The 20,875-nt window shown below is 43.7% G+C and overlaps 1 protein-coding gene and 1 long non-coding RNA gene across 26 annotated transcripts in view; both read left to right on the forward strand.

Annotated features, from left to right (window-relative positions):
• ZNF618 (zinc finger protein 618) overlaps positions 1-20,875 on the forward strand; it is a 325,372-nt gene that overhangs the window by 253,578 nt on the left and 50,919 nt on the right. For 18 of the 25 annotated variants that reach the window (XM_043499112.1, XM_038374100.2, XM_038374101.2 and 15 more), the window contains 4 exons: positions 13,870-13,959; positions 15,903-15,938; positions 16,736-16,813; positions 18,114-18,203. In XM_043499112.1, coding sequence (XP_043355047.1) covers positions 13,870-13,959; positions 15,903-15,938; positions 16,736-16,813; positions 18,114-18,203 — 294 coding nt within the window. The remainder of the gene's footprint in view (positions 1-13,869; positions 13,960-15,902; positions 15,939-16,735; positions 16,814-18,113; positions 18,204-20,875) is intronic. The other 7 variants (XM_043499111.1, XM_038374099.2, XM_043499110.1 and 4 more) reach the window with 1 other exon arrangement.
• LOC122456940 lies at positions 535-2,591 on the forward strand. The gene is made up of 2 exons (XR_006276120.1): positions 535-1,110; positions 1,355-2,591. It is a non-coding gene; the product is annotated as an uncharacterized LOC122456940 (long non-coding RNA).

Raw genomic sequence — 20,875 nt, forward strand, 5'->3', positions numbered from 1 at the left:
AATTACCTACTGTGACGGGGCAAGGCCAGATGGCTATGGAAGAGTAGTGGGAGATAGATATATTAGCTCCAGGCTAAACAAATCCCTGGTACCAGGATAAGTGAAATGGCAGCTGCTCCAGGTCAATTAAGACACCTGGGGCCAATTAAGAACTTTCCAGAAGGCAGGGAGAAGGCTAGGTTGATTGGGACACCTGAAGCCAACCAGGGGCTGGCTGAAACTAGTTAAAAGCCTCCCAGTCAGTCAGGTGGGTGTGCATGTCAGGAGCTGTGGGAGGAAGTTGTGCTGTTGGAGAGGCTGAGTAGTACACACCATATCAGGTAGAAGGAAGGAAGCCCTGAGATAAGGGTGAAGTGGAGCTTGAGGAAGTGAGGGCTGCTGTGGGGGAAGTAGCCCAGGGAATTGTACATGTCATGTTTCCAAAAGGTCAGCTACCATAGCTGATACTATTAGGGTCCCTGGGCTGGAGCCCGGAGTAGAGGGTGGTCCTGGGCTCTCCCCCACCTTTGCCCCCTGATTAATCACTGAGACTGGGAGACAACAGAGACTGTGCAAGGAAGGATAACTTCTTCTCACCTCCCTCGCTGGCTTATGATGAAAATGGCTCAGTAGACTGTGACCCTTGTCTCTAGAGAACGAAGGGTTACGTGGAGGATCATAGGGAGCCTCTGAGGCTTGCGAAATCTGCCAGGAAATGCGGGACCCACGGAGGCAAGGACAGAGCTTTGTCACACTACTTAAAAAAACCTGCTCCCTAAAGAAAAATAAAACCCACTTGGCTAGTTCTCACTAGGGAATGGGAGCAGTATTAAGTCTGAACATTTTAAAAACTAAATCAAGAAGTTATAGGTGTGTAAACGTTCACTTTTCCACATGCACAGTATGAAATTTCTGTTAGAGTTTGAACTGTATAATGTGTAAAGCACTACTGAGTTACACCAATCACAACTGCATAACTCCATAGTCAACTGTTCTGTCTTCTGCTATCTTACTTTTTTAAAGAGGAAATTAAAAGTCAAAATCTATTCTAATAAAACATCAAGTTGAAAATTTGAAATATATATATATAAAAGTCAGGAATCACATTAAAGGTTCTTACATAATCTTCAGGTTTCAGAGTAGCAGCCGTGTTAGTCTGTATTCGCAAAAAGAAAAGGAGTACTTGTGGCACCTTAGAGACTAACAAATTTATTTGAGCATAAGCTTTCGTGAGCTACAGCTCACTTCATCAGATGCATTTGGTGGAAAATGCATCCGATGAAGTGAGCTGTAGCTCACAAAAGCTTATGCTCAAATAAATTTGTTAGTCTCTAAGGTGCCACAAGTACTACTTTTCTTTTTACTTAATCTTCAGTTAACATTAATTGTCCCCACATTTGTTTCAATTAGTAGTTAGACAGTTACATTCACCATAGCCTGAGTGTGTATAATCCAGGCAAGAAAACCTTAATGTTTTCACTTATTAATTTTATGGTTTAAACTCACAATCCTAGTCTTCCTTTGCACATGCAGGGTATTAGTCCTGTGACTCCATAGTTAAGTTTGCCGGTGACATTCCAGCCCACATCTTTATTTCCAGCCATTTATTGCTTTCTCCAAGAAATTCCCTTTCAGTCTGAATTTTCTCATGCTTAGTCTCAGCCCAAAGGGAAATATATTTTTAAAAGATCAGGCCAATCATTTTTGATTTATGGGGCTGTGAAATATTTACAATTTATTGCCTTTTTTAAAGTCCCAATTTTCTTTTGACCTCTCATAACTCAATTATGACATGCAATGAAGGGATCATACATGCATGACTAAAAAACAAAAATCTTTCTTGAATTCCGCAACTTTCTTATAGTTCACACTGATGGAGAGTGGACCCTAGGTGTCTTATGGGCTATAATTCAAGCCCTGTATCTAACTACCATCTTCTGACATTAACTAGAGCATACATGAAGTGGGGAAGATGTGCACACTTTATCAAACGCACACCAGCCAGTGCAGTGATGAAACACATAGGAAATACACAGGATTATCTCTTCAGCCAGCACCATGCCAGCGACAATCCTCTTCCAGCCTCCACCTTTTCCATAGGCCAATTGCCCTAACACAGGGGTAGGCAAACTATGGCACGCGTGCCAAAGGCGGCATGTGATCTGACTGTCGGGGCATTCACACTGCCTGGGTCCTGGCCACCGGTCCGGGGGTCTCTGCATTTTAATTTAATTTTAAATGAAGTTTCTTGAACATTTTAGAAACCTTATTTACTTTACATACAACATTAGTTTAGTTATATATTATAGACTTATAGAAAGAGACCTTCTAAAAATGTTAAAATGTATCACTGGCACGCAAAACCTTAAACTAGAATAAATGAAGGCTTGGCACACCACTTCTGAAAGGTTGCCAACCCCTGCAACCTTTGGAACATATGGAAATGTATTTTAATTTGTGATTGTGTCTCACAATGAAACATATGCACTCGTGTAATTTAGGGCACTTGGCAATAGGGAGGGAGAGTCACTCATCAGGTTGGACCAGATGACCTCCTGAGGTCCCTTCCAACCCTGTTATTCTATGATCAGGAGATGATGGCACTTTTTTTTTCTTTTAAGTGTCATAGAAAAATTTCTGATATCAAGAAGCTTTCACATGAACCAGTTTAACAGTGAAGTAGTGAAGCAATTCCCGAAGTTCCCACTTCAAGCTGTGATATAGCACATTTTTGTGTCTTTGTCAGGGATGTGGCAAATCCTCAATTTGGAGTCAGTCTGTAAACAAGGGATGGCGATGGCATTCAGAATCATTCGGATTGTATTCCAAAAAATACAGGGGTACCGGGTTTCTTGTCTCTCTGCCAAGTCCCATCAGGCTAGATTCTGCTCTTTGTAGGAATCTGGAGTAGCTCCAGCTAGATTTACACCAATGTGGATAAGAGCAGAGTCTGGATATCCATGTTCAAAACCAGCTAAAGAAATGAAGGCCTCCATTCTGACTTTGAGACTTGATACCTTGTTTCACCTTGTGCTATCCCTGCCACCACTTCCCTATGTAATGCTTCTCTCATCCGTCAAACTTATCCAGGGTGCAGCATAGTCTCACATTTACCGTGAATAATGTTATTTTGGCCACTGCTGCAGGCAGTCTCAAGATGATGTGAAAAGCTCCATCTGCCACATGATTTTGGGAAACAAAACTGAGCTAGAAGTCCCCACAGAATCTCCTGCCACCTAGGGGAAAGTGAACTAAGTTACAAATCTCAAGACATGAGTTCAAGTCTCAGCAGTGACTAAAAATTATTCCCAACTAGAGCACTCAATTAATCACAGTTAACTCACATGATTAATTGGTAATATGCACTTACAAATGAAGAGAACCCCTGAAATCTCTATCACACAGATTGAATTGTTTAGCCCTGAGTTACTATACATAAACAGTCAGATATTAACTCTTGGCAAATTTCATATAAACTCCCTAGACTGTAAAATCTATTTATTCCAACATAAAGGAGGTAGAGTTTTAGTAAATTCTAACTTTTATTCTAATTCATCAGTTTGTCCCAGAAATGCCAGTAATACTTGTTTTGAAGCTAAAAAATGTCTCTTCTCTTATAGTTAGTAAAAGATATAGCCGTCATCTTCCAACAATGCTTGAAATTTAGCAGGGGGAAAAATGTATGCTAGCCCCAGTTTTTCGCAAGTTCTTCTTTACTCCTGAATCTTTGCCAACTGAATTGCACTGTGACCATTTCCGGAAACATTAAAATTTGGTAACCCTAAAAAAACCTTTTTTAAATCTATTGCAAAATTTCATCACTGTTACTTACAAACTGAAAAACAATTAAAAGAATCCTGCAGCTCGTACTGTCTACTGATTCCTTTTCTCTTGAAGAATTTCAGGATGTTTTCACATTTCATATCTCTTATAATAAACAAAGAAGAACAAGGGGATTATCTTCTTCAGATCTCTCTTTTAAAACTAATACATCCGTGTTGGAGGCCTTAGATTATTTTATGTAAATACAGATGATGGATTCTATCTGGTGCCACAAGAATATGGTGAATCCTTTTCTCCATCCCCACCTGTCACGTACTTTGGTCCCCTGAAAGATTGCCAGTCCTGGCAAGAAGATACTTTCCTCAGCTATTTTGGGATAGTTACTAGTCAACTCTAGCCCTCCGTAATGAACAACAGTGGGACTTTTGGTCACTTCCATGAGCCATCTGCCAAAAAAGCACCAGAAGTTATTGTAACTGAGCCTGAGGGGGTTTCCTGACATTCCCATAGGACAATTTATGATCCATCGGCCTGGACTGTAGTCATGGCAGTGACATTTTATTGTCTTGTGAGGAACAAATCTTCAGGTCTGTGTCCCTTTGATTTGAGGATACTCAGCATGCTGCAAGCCCCTGGGGCCAGGCTCGTGCCTTACTATATGATTGTACAGCACCTTGTACAACGGGGCCCTAACGCTGTTTCAGTATAAATAAAATACATCTTAGATCTGTAAAGATCTTTCTTTTAAAAGAAACTGGGTGTTTAGATGTCCTTTGAGAACCTTATTCTGTCTGTACCTCACTCACTTAGGACTGCAGTTGCCAGGGTATCCATGGTTATGCCCACTGCTGAGGGTTTCTGTGAGGATCTGTAACTGTTGCAGGTTAATTCAGGACATTGTGATGAACTTACAGGGCTGATCATGATTAAATTCATCCAGCACCTGGAGTCTGGTTTTGATTCCTGCCGTTCTCCACTTCTGTAATCTGCCCATTCTTAAAATATTCACACTGAAAACCCTGAAGCTACAGTATTTGTGACAGTGTCAGTCTGCATGTACAGCCCGTGCTGCTGTGTGTTGCTGTCCCAGAACTATGAGTTTGCTTTCATAAACAAGGAGAAGACCAGGAAGGACAGTGGCAGAAATCCTGTCCACTCTCCTGGAATTGCCTCTGTGAATAGCTAAACATCTGTATCTACACCTCTAGGACACTTCAACAGCTGTCTTTATTTCAAGTCTCTTTCACCCAACAAATGATTGTTCCGCATCACCCCAGTTGCTTTTACAGCATTTATTGGCTCCACTCATAAGTGTTAGAAAGAATCGCTGTGTAAATTTCATGGAAATACACTTATCTGAATTATTTAAATACACTTATGGGATGATTTCATATGTAAAACCATCTTGGAGGTGCACACCGTAAGCCTCTGCTTCCCAGAAATGCAGCTTCCTCACTGATCTTGGATTCCTGACCTAGTTGGGTTAAATGATCAGAATTAAGGATGAGTGGTGCTTGCTGGAGTTTGACTTTAGCGCTAGATTTCTTTACCTGTGTGTGTGTCAGTCTCTGACATTCAGTAACAGTAGCTCCATGGTCTGGTCTAGCTCAGGGACTCTACTGCTGGCCCAGCTGTTGTGAATACCAATGAGGTGTGGGACTGAGTCTCTGCCTGCTTCAAACAACTAATCTCTTTCCCAAGTGTTTGGTTCAGCTGTAAGAATGGCTGGCAGTTTAACATGCACTCTGTATTCCGATGAAGTGAGCTGTAGCTCACGAAAGCTTATGCTCAAATAAATTTGTTAGTCTCTACGGTGCCACAAGTACTCCTTTTCTTTTTGCGAATACAGACTAACACGGCTGCTACTCTGTAATTCCCGGATATTCTTAATCAATAAACAAAGTTCTTCATGAAAATAATTTCCCTGGTATAATTGTCAGCATTCTGCATGCTTAGGTGGTTTTTTCCCCCCCGCACGGTGCCATTGAAGGGGCAAGGTTGCAGTAGAGCAGATAATTTTTGCATGATACATATCCTAGCTCTAGCCCTGGTGCAGCTCTACTGATGCTGGCAGGGTGGTAGCGTATAGACCATCATCCAGTATTTTTCCTACCGTGTGGTCTAATCCTACTCAGGGTGAATCTAAGTGACCTAATGCTGAAATGCTGTCAGTCAGCGCTATCTGCCCCATTGCTGCTAGTGCCGGTGAAGCTGCATCAGTGCGAGAGCAACGATGGAAGGGTTCCCTAAAATTGTCACTGTAGCCAAGGCTGAGTTTTGTCAGGGCCCAGTGCCTTCACCTCCCCCATGGAGTGCTGTTCCCAGCTAGTTCAAACACATGGGCTTTCTGTGGAGCAGCACAAATCCCCACCGCTCCCAGTGAGCGCATGGAGGTTTCTCAGGTCGTCGTCTTCCTCTTTCATATGGCTGGGATAGAGCGGCAACTACAATTTCACGTGAAGTTGATTGAGCCAAACAGCTATATTAGGTGTAGCAGAATTTATTGCAGTAATGCCTCCTTCATATTTATAAATTGGCAGTAGGTAATGATATGTTGTTCGATGGTCTGTCGTGGGGAACCACACTTGCACACCGGGGAGTCCTTGATTTTTCCATTTGTGCATTAAATGTCCGCATCTACCATGCTTGGTTTGGATTTGGTTTAGAGTTGACCAAAATGACCATGGAAAGTCAACCCAGGAGTCTTCTGCGTGGTATCCATGTTATCTGTCTTCTGTTACAGCAGGGGCTCTCCAAGATGGAGGGGAGGGTTATTCCTGATAAAGTGGCACTCTGATGGAGCCTGGGAAAAGTGACCAGGCATCAGCCTAACCACCAGAGTGTCAGTAGTCTACGTGACCTGCTGTTCTTTGAATATCCTGGGCCCTCTTCACCTCCAAGACTCTGCATGCCTTGCTAGGAGTCATTTCCCTTAGACTTGAGACAGAGAGAGAGGGATTCATCAATTATACCCCCTTGGGGCGAGCTCTTATTCCTCTTCAATGTGTCACACACCACTTTCATCTTCTGTGAAGCTCATGCTTTCTAAGCTGGACCAGTCTCACTAATGGGAGAAACTCTGTTTTCGTGGGCTGCAGCACACACTACGTGCTGTCTGTCCTCTGTAATGCACAGCAGCCCGGGATGTGTGCAGTACACTCAGCAGGTTCTGGGAAGTGTCTGAGATTACTGCTTCCTGGGCTTCAAGGACTGGTCCTCCAACAGTGCAACCCAAGCTGCCTCCTTTATTTTGTTGGTGGCAGTTGCAAATTACATAGTGGTTTGTAGATAGTTAGCAAGGCAAGGCAGAAACACTATATGCAACGTCCCCATGAAGCTCTTTGCGATTGCAGTCTTTCTGCTCCAGTGCTTGAGTGAGCTGAATCTCCTGTATTTGACAGCACATTTCTCCATAGGGTTTTTCCTGTGTCTTAGGCTAGTAGATTCATAGATTCCAAAGCCACAGGGGACCACTGTGATCATCTAGTCTGATCAGCTGTATAGCACAGGCCCTAAAACTTCCCCAAATAGTTCCTAGAGCAGATCTGTTAGAAAAACATCCAATCTTAATTTAAAAATTGTCAATTATGGAAAATCCACCACAACACTTGATACATTGTTCCAATGGTTAATTACTCTCTGTGTCAAAAATTTACACCTTATTACCAGTGTGAATTTGTCTAGCTTCAACTTCCAGCACTTGGATCATGTTATACCTTTCTCTGCTAGATTGAAGAGCTCATTATTAAATATTTGTTCCCTATCTAGGTTCATATAGACTGTAATTAAGTCACCCCTGAACCTTCTCTTTGTTAAGCTAAATAGACTGAGCTGTTTGAGTCTCTCACTAGACAGCATGTTTTCCAATCCTTTTATCATTTTCATGGCTCTTCTCTGAACCCTCTCCAATTTATCACCATCTTTTTGGAATTGTGGACACCAGAACTGTCACAGGATTCCAACAGCAGTTGCACCAGTGCCAAATACAGAAGAAAAATACCTCTCTACTCCTACTTGAGATTCCCCTGTTTATGCATCCCAAGATGCATTAGCCCTTTTGGTCACAGTGTTAGACTGGGAGCTGATGTTCAGCTGATCAGCCATCATGACCCCCAAATCTTTTTCTGAGTCATTGATTCCCAGGAGAGAGTCCCCCATCCTGTAACTATGGCCTACGTTCTGTGTTCCTATATATATATATAACCATATTAAAATGCAGAGTGTTTGCTTGCGCCCAGTTTATCAAAAGATCCAGATCACTCTGAATCTGTGGCCTGTCCTCTTCATCGTTTATCACTCTCCTAAGTTTTGTGTCATCTGCAAACTTTATCAGTGATGATTTTATGGTTTCTTCGAGGTCATTGATAAGAATGTTAAATAGGGTAGGGCCAAGAACCAATCCCTGTGGTACCCACTGGAAACATATTGCTTGATGACAAGTCTCCATTTTCAATTACATTTTGAGACCTCTTGGTTAGCCAATTTTAATCCATTTAACGTATTCCATGTTAATTTTATATCATTCTAGTTTTTTAATCAAAATGTTGTGCAGTACCAAGTCAAACACCTTACAGAAGTCTAAATATATTATATCAACACTATTACTTTTATCAACCAAACTTGTAATCTCATCAAAAAAAGATATCTGGTGAGTTTGACAGGATCTATTTTCCATAAACCCATGTTGATTTGCATTAATTACATTACCCCACCTGTCAAGGTTCCTTCCCCTCTTTGAACTCTAGATGTGGGAACCTGCATGAAAGACCCCCTAGGCTTATTCTTACCAGCTTAGGTTAAAAACTTTCTCAAGGTACAAACTTTGCCTTGTCCTTGAACCCTATGCTGCCACTACCAAGCATGTTAAACAAAGAACAGGGAAATAGCCCACTTGGAGACATCTTCCCCCCAAAAATATCCCCCAAGCCCTACACCCCCTTTCCTGCTGAAGGCTTGATAAAAATCCTCACCAATTTGCATAGTGAACACAGACCCAAACCCTTGGATCTTAAGAACAATGAAAAAGCAATTAGGTTCTTAAAAGAAGACTTTTAATTAAAGAAAAAATAAAAGAATCACCTCTGTAAAAATCAGGATGGTAAATACCTTACAGGGTAATCAGATTCAAAACATAGAGAATCCCTCTAGGCAAAACATTAAGTTACAAAAAGACACAAAAACAGGAATCTACATTCCATTCAGCACAGCTATTTTACAAGGCATTAAACAAAAGAAATCTAACGCATTTCTGGCTAGATTACTTACTACCTTTTTACAGGAGTTCTGAGCTGCATTCCTGATCTGTTCCTGGCAAAAGCATCCCACAGACAGACAGACCCTTTGTTCTCCACCCCCCCCCCCATCTTTGAAAGTATCTTGTCTCCTCATTGGTCATTTTGGTCAGGTGACAGCAAGGTTATCTTAGCTTCTTAACCCTTTACAGGTGAAAGGGTTTTGCCTCTGACCAGGAGGGATTTTATAGTTCTGCATACAGAAAGGTGGTTACCCTTCCCTTTATATTTATGACACCACCTTTAATTCTTTATTGATCAAGTCCTGTTATCAGCCACTCCATTATTGTGCTGATGTCAGATTGATGTCAGACTGACAGGCCTGCAATTACCCGGGTCATCCTGTTTTCCCCTTTTTAAAAATTGGCACAACATTAGCTTTTGTCCAGTCTTCTGGAACTTCCCCTGTGCATTGCCTGCAGGCTAAGTTGTCATCTGTGCATTTCAGTTTCCTTCCTAGGGCTGAGAGGCTTCATTTTATAACCTGCCTTTCGTTCAGTCCCTTCCTTTAGCCCTTTTGCAGCATACTAGTTTCTCCTCCTCTTCTGGAACCATGCACTATCTGGCAGGGAGGAGCCTTATAACTTAAACATATACAAGCTAATGTATACTCCTCATAGAGCAGATTCTGCTCAGTCCTTTCTCAGACTAATTCCTCAGTGCAGGGAAGGAGTTGAAGTTGCATCACTGTAGCGCTTCAATATAGATATTACCTACACTGATGAGGGATGGGTTCTCCCATCAGTGTAGGCAATCCACCTTCTTGAGAGGCAGTAGCTAGATTAGGTCAACAGCAGAGTTGTTCCATTTACCTACCACTGTCTACACCGGGGATTAGGCTGGCATAGCTACATCTCTTGCTGATATAAATTCCTAGTGTAGACCAACTGTCACTGCCAGGTTGTGGGTGATCAAACCTAGTACTCAGATCCAGAATCTGCAGTCACAAGACAGGAATCATGAGTCAGCTGGGTCAGGATATTGGGAGGTTACGCAAAGTGGAGATCAGAACCACGAGTCAGGAACCGGAGACAGGCTGGATTAAGATGCGAGGGGTTCAAACTGAAAATCAGAACTAGATGCCAGGAGTCACACCAGATCAGGATGTGGGAGTGGAAGCAGGAAGCATTCAGTCCAGAACAGGGTGGAATTCAGACAGCTTCCTGTTCATACTGAAGGTTTAAGTAGGGGCAGCGGGCCAATCAGCTGCTCCAGGATTCTTCCAGTACAACCCCAGGAAGATCAGCAGGGTTTCTGGTGAGGGATCGTGGTGCAGGTACACACCTGGCAGGAAGCTACAAAGGTCTTTATTGTGGGAAACATTCGTAGCCACCAGAAGAAACATGATGTTAATAGTTGGGTTTTATATCGCCCTAAGAGTCCTGCCAAGGTGGAGTCGTGGCACAATGGATGGACAACCACCTTTGCAGATCCTAGGGGAGCATAGAGGCTCTCTCTCCCAAATGTGATCCCCTCCTAGGTGTCATGTCGTTCTCAGCTGACAATGGCCAAATTGTCAGGTGGAATTACAGAGACGGAGACAGAGTGGATGAGCGCAAGCAAATCCTGGCGGCAAGTCGCATTAAGAAAGTTATGGGAGTTGAGAATGTGGGCTGTTCCAGACAGGGGCCTTGTGGCTCGGTGCCATATCTGTGGGACAAGGCATTGTCCTTGCTGTTCCTGGTTCCAGGGCAGTAGGTCAAGGTAAAGTTGAACTGGGAGAAGAACAGGGCCCATTGGAGCTGTGGCTGGTTCAGGACCTTGACCATGCACAGGTACTTCAGATTCTTGTGGTCTGTAAACACTTGGACTAGATGACAGACCCCTTCCAAGTAGTGTCATGACTCTTTGAAGGCAATCTTAATTGACAGGAGCTCTTTGTCCAAGATCTCCTAGTTTCACTCAGCCCGTGTAAGCTTCCTTGAGTAGTAGGCGATGGGGTGCAGTATTTGCTTGGGTCCATGCTTTTGGAAGAGGACTACTCTGATCACCGTACTAGAGGTATCAACTTTCACAACAAAAGCTTCTGTCATGTTGGGGTTGGCCAATACTGGAGCAGTGATGAAAGCAAGATTCAATTCAGAACTTCACGCTGTGCCTTGGGTGACCAGTGAAACTTGGTGTTTTTTCAGAGAAGGGCAGTGAGGGGCTCGACTTGTTTTGAAAAATTCTAAATGAACCTGCGGTAGAAGTTTGCAAAGCCTAAAAAGACATTGAAGGTCACACACATTGTGGGGGGCTGCCCAGTCGCAGACAGCCTGGACCTTGTGCAGATCCATCTTGATTCCCTCCGGGGACAGGATGAATCACAGGAACTCAGCTGAGGTCTAATCAAATGAGCACTTCTCTAGGTTAGTGTAGAGACTCTGTTGTCTTAGTCTCTCCAGGACTGTGTGGACATGTGTGGTGTGTTGGACCAGATCATCGGAGAAGATCAGTGTATTGTCTAAGTGTCACAAACTGGTCCAGTAGGTCTCGGAGCACGTTGCTAAACATTGCTGGTGCATCAGTCTGAATGTCATAACTAAATATTCAAAGTGGCCATAGCCATTCCGAAAGGCGATCTTCCATTCATCCCCCTATCAAATACAGAGGCAATTGTAAGCACCCTGGAGATCCAGTTGAATGAATACGCAGGCAGGCCCCATGTGGTCCAATAAGTCAAGGATCGGGGTAGTGGGTAATGGTTCAAGATTGTTATCTGCTTTAGGGCTTGATAATCAACACAGAGGCGGTGGCTTCCATCCTTTCTTTTTATGAAAAGGACCCGGGCGCTGGGTGGTGAAGTTGATTTGCAGATGAACCCCCAGGCCAGGTTCCCATGGAGATATTCTCACAATGCCATCAGTACAGTCTCTGACATTGTGTGTATCTATTCAAGTGATATCATCACCCCTGGCTGAAGTTCTATGGGGCAGTCATAGTCCCAGTGTAGGGGGAGGTTTTCTGCATTCTTCTTCTCAAAGACGTCAGCGTAGTTATGGTATTTGGGGGGAAGTTCCATAGTTCCTCCAGTGGGTGCTTCAATGTGGGCAGCTACACCTACTTGAGCCTTCTTGGGTTTGGGTGCAATGTGCGCTAGTCCCTGGCCCTGGTGTCAGCAGAGTTCTGATGGGAAGGTGACTTTCTATTCTTGTCAGTGAATGAAGGGATCATGAAGGGTCAGTCAGGAGATGCCAAGGGTCGGGGACAATGCAGGGAATGGATCACACCAAACTATTATTTCTCTGTGTCCATGAATAATGGCCTACAGGGGAGAGTCTCTGGTCAGAAGGTCGATTACCAGGACCAACTTAGCCTGGTCAGAGGGATGGATTTGGGGACATATCAGAAGCTGGCATGGGTTCATGAAGCACCCCAACTGCTGGGGCAGTAGTATCGCGGACCCCTGTTGGGTCGAGGCACTCTGCATTTTGTGCACAGCACGGTATTCTCAGGGCTGAACTGCCTCCTGCAGCCGCTGATTATCTCAGGTCAGCTGGGCAACTTGGGCCTTCAGTGCTTGATTATCTGCCTGGAGGTGGAGGGCACATCCAGGCGAGTCTGATGCTCCTAGTGGCTGCAATGGTGCTGCTGGGTCCATCCTCGCACCAAGCTTGGTCCCTCAAGGTAACTGTGGTCCAAAGAAGCTGTCACGGCCGGGTCACGGGCAGACAGACCTAGCAGTCAGAACCAGAGTCCAAGGTCACAAGACAGGAGTCGGCTGGGTCAGGATACCGGGGATCAGAAGCAGAGACAAACTGGAGATCAGAATCACGAGTAAGGAACTGGAGTCAGGCTAGGCCAGGACACGAAGGAGCCAAAGGTAGGAGACAAATTGGAGATCAGAAGCATGGATCAGATGCGAGGAGTCACCCGGGGTCAAGATGCCAGGAGTGGGAGTGGGAGCCGAAAGGCACAGTTTAGAACAGGGTGGAACCCAGTTGTTTGGACAGCTCCCTGTTCCTGCTGCTGGCTTGAGTAGGGATAGTGGGCCAATCAGCTGCTCGGGGACTCCACCAATAGGACCGTCAGGGCAGAGCCTCAAACTGGGGCTGGGCTTCATGGGTCCCAGGTAAACAAGCATCATCAGGGTCGTGATACCAGCCCTCAGCTATGTTGGCTCTGCAGAACTAACAAGAGGTGAAAACAGCAGAAAAACATCTTTGTTGCTACAGCCAATAGATCTGACAGATGCCCCAGGAACAGATCTATGGAGTATAACTGCACCATTATCACAGTCACTCTAACAGTGGAAATACACTTCACAGGATGGGGGTGGTCCTTCCCCCCACAAATATTAACATGCATGGCGCTTGTGAAATTACCCCGTATGCACATTTACACCATGCCTAGCTTAGTCAATGTATTGTCAATGGTCTCCAGCAACTCTTCAGTATCCCAGTGTTGGGTCCTTGCACAGCTCTGCCAATGCACCTCAATCGTGACCTACAACTGCTATTTCAGTTCTGCGCTTCTGAAGGAGACCCCAGAACAGCCTCCTTGGGCCAGTTTCAGCTGTAGTGGCAGCTGTGGAACTGCATGCTTGTTCTGGCCCCTCTCCAGTGTTGTGTGGGTCCTATACAGGTTTTTTTGGACAGCTGAACTGTCTGGCTTTTCCTGTGACTGAAACTCATGAGAGATGTCTTAAGCTAGAGTATATGATGCACACCTGGGTAGGTATGAAGCAGTGATTGCTCCAGTGGGTAAGCCATTTGAGAGAGAATCTGGGAGAAATGGGGGTGAATGGATGGATCCTGTGATTCAGATATGTCCACTGGAGCTCTTGCCTTTCATCCCAATGTTTCTAAAATGAATTTGTTCCTTCTTCCTACAGACAATTTTAGGTACACATGTGACATTTGTGGGAAAAAATATAAATACTACAGCTGTTTCCAAGAGCACAGAGACCTGCACGCGGTGGATGGTGAGTACTGCTTCAGCACCTTGTCAAATTGGGCTGCGAAATAGTGATTGTTTATGTGGGGTTAGACAAAGTGTGATTCATGGGCAAAATGCTGCCATGGGGTCTTACAATGGCACACAACCATGCTCACTCTTAACATGCAGCCCAAAGAAATCAGGTCCTAACCTGCTCTGCTTCAACCTGTTTGGATCGAGGTAGCACCCTTCCACTGGGACTTGCAGTCTCAGCAAGCTATGTCTTCATATTAAAGTTGAGGATCACTACAGATTTGTTATAGCTCTGGGCATCAAGGTAAATTGCCAGCCTAGCCTTAGGTTGTTTCTGGTTTCTGACCTCAGAGGACCCAATTTTAGCATGGTTCTCTGTGGGATCATTACAGAGATCCAAATGCAGGTAGACTTGCCAGCCAATGCAGTTCTGAACTGATGTGCCTGTGTCTGAACCAGTGGACTTCAAAGTAGATCTCAGCAAAATTTTTCCACCAAAACTTTTTTCACTGAAAAATGCAGATTCAAGTCCAAAAAAATACCTTGAGAATTTGTGTCAATTTTGGCAAATTGGTTTGGTTGAAAAAAATCTTTTTTGGAAATGTCAGAACAGTTCGTTTTGACATTTCTGAAAGGAAACAACTTTATTTTCCTGGTGAAATTCATAAAAGGACCGAGGGAAGGTGTACTTCTGCCTAAAGCCTGGTAGCTAGGGCACTCACGTGGGATGTGGTAGACCTGAGTTCAAGTCCTTGCTCCAGAACTGGGATTATTTATGCAAAGACCCAGCCTCAGAGCAGTGATTTTAACCTGGGTCTCCCTCATCACAGATGAGTGCCCGCACTACTGGGCTATTCGCATCATTTTTGTGAATGGTGCCTAAAACCAAAATGTTTTGTGTTTTAATTGAAATGAATTTTTTTCTGACTTTTTGATTTGCTGAAAATTCCAAAGTTCCTTTCAGTCCCAGAATGATTTTTTTTCAGAACTGCCAGTGAATCGAAAAAATCAGTTATTCCCACAGCTCTGTTTTCCAATGTAAACGTGTTGAATTGTGTCAGTGTGAATGCTGGCAGCCTAGAACTACCGGCGGCAATTTCAGTTCGACGATATTAAGGATTTTTTACATTATTTTTATGTGTTTGTTGCCCTCTTTAGCTGAGCTACGCTCCTCCTCATGGCAGATAGAGCTGTCAGTGTTGCACTTTACTCAGCCAGGAAGGTGCAGCAGGCATTGTCTTTGCCATGGGCTGCTCCAGATGCAGCAGATTACTCATGGCCAGTACCCATGGCCAGGACTGCCCCAAAGTTTTTCACAAGAAATTTTGTCAAAAAAGCATTTGCTGGTTTTGATCGAAATTTTGGAACCCCGAGACTAGCTCTAAGCTCGGTTGGCATTCCCCAGCACCTGTAATGGTACTGGAATCTCCGTCCCACACGTGGGGTCATAGACATTAAATCACTGGGATTGAAAGATAAGCTAAACATAGAATCATAGAAGATTAGGGTTGAAGGAGACCTCCAGAAGTCATCTAGTTCAACATATCTGCTTCCACTTGAAATGTGCCATCATCACTGTAGTTCAATGCTAATAAGGAAGCTGAAGCTTTTAAAATGGCTGCCACTTGTGTTTCTCTAAGACACCGCTTGCTTGGATGCCTCTGAGTGATTGCTTGTGTTTCAATAGACATGGGTGCGAGGCAGCTATGCATCTATGTCAGTGTGTTCTAACAAAGGCCTTGAGGATCTATGTACACTAGGGCTGGGCATGCTCAAGTATTTCCCTGTGTGAATGCTGCCTGGGAGATGAGGGAGTGGGATAAGGGAGCCTGGCTTATTCTGTGGTGCTGAACTGCATTGACCCTGTGGATGAAATACAGGAGTAAAACAAGGCCATTTAAGAGGATTTAATTTCTGTTTTGTTTCCTCCCCACCCCTTCTTCTATTCTGTGTTAGTTTTTAGTGTGGAAGGGGCCCCAGAAAACCGGGCAGGTAAGCAGAGATCCTTTGTGTGCTTTATTTCACAGACTTTTCCAAGCAGTCAGTAGTTCCCAGGCACAATAAGCCCAGTTCTGCACTTACAGAAGCCAATGGCATTTTGTCCTTGACTTCAGTGGGCACCTGCTCGGTCTCTCAGTGCGTCGCAAAGTTACGTACAGCCAGTAGCGTGATGCCCAGCCCTATTAGATACCAGGCTTTTGTTGCATATGCATTTGATCTAGACTCGTGAAAATCAGAGAAACAAACAATAAGAGTTTTAGTCATTTTGAAATTGCTTGTGGCGTAAATGAAATTACTTTATAAAATGGGGGGTTCTGATTGGCTCCTAGCTGTGCCATTAGATGGCCATGTAACTTCATTGGTCAGTGAACATAAGAATGGCCATACTGGGTCAGACCAAAGGTCCATCTAGCCCAGAGTTTGCTGGTCCACTCAGAATGTATATTGCATTACTATGCCCAGTTTCAAACAGGGTAAAACATTTAGTTTTGGGGGAAGGGTGCAGTGGACGACAGAAAATATAAATCAAGCTTTGAAATTTGTGCAATCTTTCTCTGATTTTTGATTTATCTTCAAATCATATTATTGCGCTAGAAGGGATTAATATCTGGGTGGGCATGAGGGACGATAGTGAGAGGGACTGAAAGAGGGAAATTTGAACATTGTGCTTTGGAATCCTGTGTCAGATAGAAATATAACTACACGTGCCAGTACATTCAGTGCTATGTGACTGTGTACAGAAAGTCTTGGAGTGTTGTCAGCACTCTGCTGGTTTTGTTCTTTTGCAGACCCTTATGACCAGACAGTCATAGCAGCAGATGAAGTGAAAGAGGAGGAGCCAGAACCATTTCAGAAGATTGGTCCAAGTATGATTTATAATACAGTTTTGGAAGTAATAAAATATAGTATTTCGTTTCAAACCTAGTTCTTGCTAAGTTTCCTCCTGGATGACAGTGGGAGATAAATACACTTATGTGAAGATGCCGAAACTTTAAAGTTGTTGCGGGATGTATCTCATTTCTAATAAACAGGAAACCCAGCAGCCACGTAAACTGAGAAATGTATTTTAAACATGTACAGAAGTTCCCTTCTTTACATGTTTAAGTGTCCTGGAAATTGAGTTTATTCTTAATGCAAATCCCATTCTTGTATGCATTTTAATAAAGTACAGTATGGCATTCCATGGTGATGGGGTTGGCATGCAAGAGTGCACTCACCTTTCACCTTGGCAGTGCTCAAATCCAGGATTAGGTCACAGCTGAAAGGAAGTTTGGTGGAGTTTATCCCATTTGCAGGTTAGGGATTGAAGTATATTGGCAGAGCTGACTGGAGGACAGGTGCAGTTTGCACACTGCCTGCTTGTCGGATGGGCAAACCAGTGCGGGTAAAATAAAGAAATGACCAGACTTTGACCAAACTTCATGCTGAACTTTTTAAAATTGAAAATGTTGGGTTAACTTGTTTGTTATTTTTCTGTGTTTGCGGTTCTGCCCTGGTCTGATCTCTCTAGCTCTGGCTGGAAGGGATGGTGCTAAAATACCGAGACATTTCTGTGCTATTTGCAGCACCAACACACACAGCAAATACCACAGGTCTTGCAAGAAAGCCCTTCTCCTGAGATTTCTAGCCCAGTTTTACAATCGCAATAAGTTCTGGAAATATGAATCAAAACTTGCACTTCTGGGTGCTTATTTGAACATTCAATGGTTTATCCATCACTAGCTGAATATAACCATTGCCGCTACATAGGGAGAGGCAGCATGGGCCACTGGTTCCTGACTGCAACTGGGATTTGCTCCCTTGTCTTGCATCTGATTCTTTGTTTGATTTTTGGCAGCTCACTTAACCTGTGAGTACCTTCTGTGCTGTTCAGATCTATTGGTATGGTTGTACTGAGTCCATCACTGTAGCATCTGGGGTTTAATTTTCCCATCTGTAGGAGAAAAAGGTTGCAGGTTGTGGGTGCAGATCACAGTGCTTCAACTCCCTTTGTGAAAGAGGTTTTGACTGCATGCTTGAAACGCCCCCTGTCAGAATGAGGGACTATGAGTCGCACTATTTCTTTTTATCAAGCACCAAGTTCACACATAAAAAGTAAGAAAGAAAATAATTATGCAAGGTGATGCTGGGTTCCTTTTTTACGGAGTCTTTGTTTCATCTTCACAGAAACTGGCAATTATACATGTGAATTCTGCGGCAAGCAGTACAAATATTACACTCCCTACCAGGAACATGTGGCACTGCATGCACCTATTAGTGAGTATCCTGCTGGAGATTTGTTTCATTACAGAGTATGATTTACAATGGTTGGTATCATAGAATCATAGAATATCAGGGTTGGAAGGGACCTCAGGAAGTCATCTAGTCCAACCCCCTGCTCAAAGCAGGACCAATCCCCAATTTTTGCCCCAGATCCCTAAATGGCCCCCTCAAGGATTGAGCTCACAATCCTGTGTTTAGCAGGCCAATGCTCAAACCACTGAGCTATCCCCCCCCCTTTGGTAATTGACTTTAGGGGCATAGTGAAGAGAAGCTGGCCTGATGGATTCTTCCATTGCACCCGGTGTGTGTACGGCTCTTAGGCAGCTGAAGGTGTGCTGACCAGAATGTAGTAAAGCAGAGATGAAACCATTTCTTAAAGTGATGCTGTTAAAGTTAGGAAGATTAATAATTTGACTGACCTTTTTACCATCTGTCTGCAAAATCAGTGCCATTTTTGTGTCCATTTTTTTAAATAACAAGCTCCAGTACTCTGTCTTTATATACACAAGCACACTCCTGTATAAATTACCGCCTGCTCTCCCAAGCAACCATACAGTAACAAACCAGTGTCCACAGCCAAGCTCTCCTAAGCTGCACTAAATAACAAATGAGCATGCATAATGTGGGGAAACAGTTTTTCTTACAAGCTTCCAAGAAACTGTTACAGATAGTGAGTTCAAAATGGTTTTTGAAATTATGAAAATTATTTGGGCAGTTTGCTGCTAAATCACAGGGCCCATAAAATGTTTGTGCCAGGGAGCTGCTGCAGCGCCGCTTGGAAGCCTGCTACAGACACTGAAATTTGGACTCTGAAGGGCAGAGCTATTGGACGAAGGAGAGGTCATAAATAGCAGTTATATGTAGCTCATATGTAAACTTCTAGTGAGATAGTCCAGGGAAATTCTAATTACATTCGTTCTGGCAGAGTTTGGGGGCTGGTTCGGACACTTCCACTTTCATCCATGTGTTTCTTTCCCGGTTTTTGCCCTGCACCATATTTTTATTTTAATGGCTAGAAGCCTACGTGGGTGCTGTTTTGCTCTCATCTCTGTCCATAATGACTATCAGTGAAGGATGGATGTGCATGGCTCTGGAATTAGCTTTTGATTAACTGCTCACCTGTAGCCAGCAGGGGGAGCTGACACCCTGTTTCTTCAGAAAGAACAGGAGTACTTGTGGCACCTTAGAGACTAACAAATTTATTTGAGCATAAGCTTTCGTGAGCTACAACCACAAGTACTCCTTTTCTTTTTGCGAATACAGACTAACACAGCTGCTACTCTGAAACCTGTTTCTTCAATAGTTCACCAAAATTGCAGTTGCTGTAATTAGATTTTGAATGATTAATTATTATTATTATATTATTATTATTATTTTATTAATGGAGTGGATGTAATTTTTATCCACTGGGACACTGTCCACCAATCTTCTGTACTTTTAAGGAAGGTCAAAAGTAGTTGGCTCTAAACTTGGCAGTTTCCTTACAAATTTTCTGGAGTATTGAGATCATTTCGAGGACAATGGTGCAAGGTATGGAAGCGCAGGTCATCTCTTTCACCCGCTTTCACAGAATTAATGTTCTAAGGCCCCATCTACACTAGGAAACTGGCCCACTGTTCACAGATGTCCTCGGTAATTGATCTCCCTACACCCTTCAGCTGGAGTAGGAAATGGTCTTAACTACAGGTGAAGATGGCATCAGAGGAGACCCATCACTGGTGATTTTCAGCACTAGGTCAGTCTTACAGCATAGATACATCCTCGATTAACCAAGGCTCTGGGATCCCCAATCAGATGCTCTACACAGTAACCAAGTAAACTCAGTACTTGTTTAAATAAGGAACATTGAGCTGTAGATTTAGCATGGAATCTCTGTTCACCTAGAATAGACTCTCGCCTTCCCAGGATGTGCCAGAATAAAGGTGATCTCTCCATTCTTCCTCGTAATAACATAAAACAGCTGCTGGTTATAGCCCAGACAGCCCACGGGGTGAAGAAAGACAAGTTTATACTTCTCATGGAGATATCTATATGAAAAGATCCCTGGGTTCCGATGGCAGCTGCTGGATGACCCACCAGAAATCTTCCCCTTCCTGTCTATGCAGAACATTTTGGATTTTCAGTCCAGCATATGATAGAAATTCACAAGACAAGTAAGAAGGCTGCAGTTGGGTCAATGGAATCTTAGGACATTCTGTGGGGGAAATTTGGGGGGAGAGAGAAGGTGGAGTTTAACCCATTTCATTGAGAGCCAGGAGAGCTGTTGAGTTAAAACCTAGGCTGCAGGGAGGCTGAGGGCTCGGGTGCTCTCATAATTAGGGCTATAGTTGTATCATGGGAGAGGCCATGGATCCATATTGATCTCTGATTTCTGGAGGAAGAGGCACAGAGTTTCCAGAGTTGGTGTGAGAAGCACCCTTGGCAGCGTGGCTTCTGCTGCTGTCTTGGCCAGGTGAAGGCAGGGAAGCAGTGCAGGCAGAGAGGTAACTTCCCCTGCTCCTCACCTCTTGTTGGGTGGGAGAATAGCTGTGTAAATGGTTTCAAACTATTTCGTGTAAATGGTTTTAATTAGTTTAAAATACACTTTAAAATAATGTCACCGGCAATTTTAAGGGGTTTTTTTTTAACTATGCATTCTTGATTTTCCTCATCCTGTTTTTCCATGC

Source organism: Dermochelys coriacea, chromosome 16 (assembly GCF_009764565.3).
Source record: "Dermochelys coriacea isolate rDerCor1 chromosome 16, rDerCor1.pri.v4, whole genome shotgun sequence".
Lineage (NCBI taxonomy): Eukaryota > Metazoa > Chordata > Testudines > Dermochelyidae > Dermochelys > Dermochelys coriacea.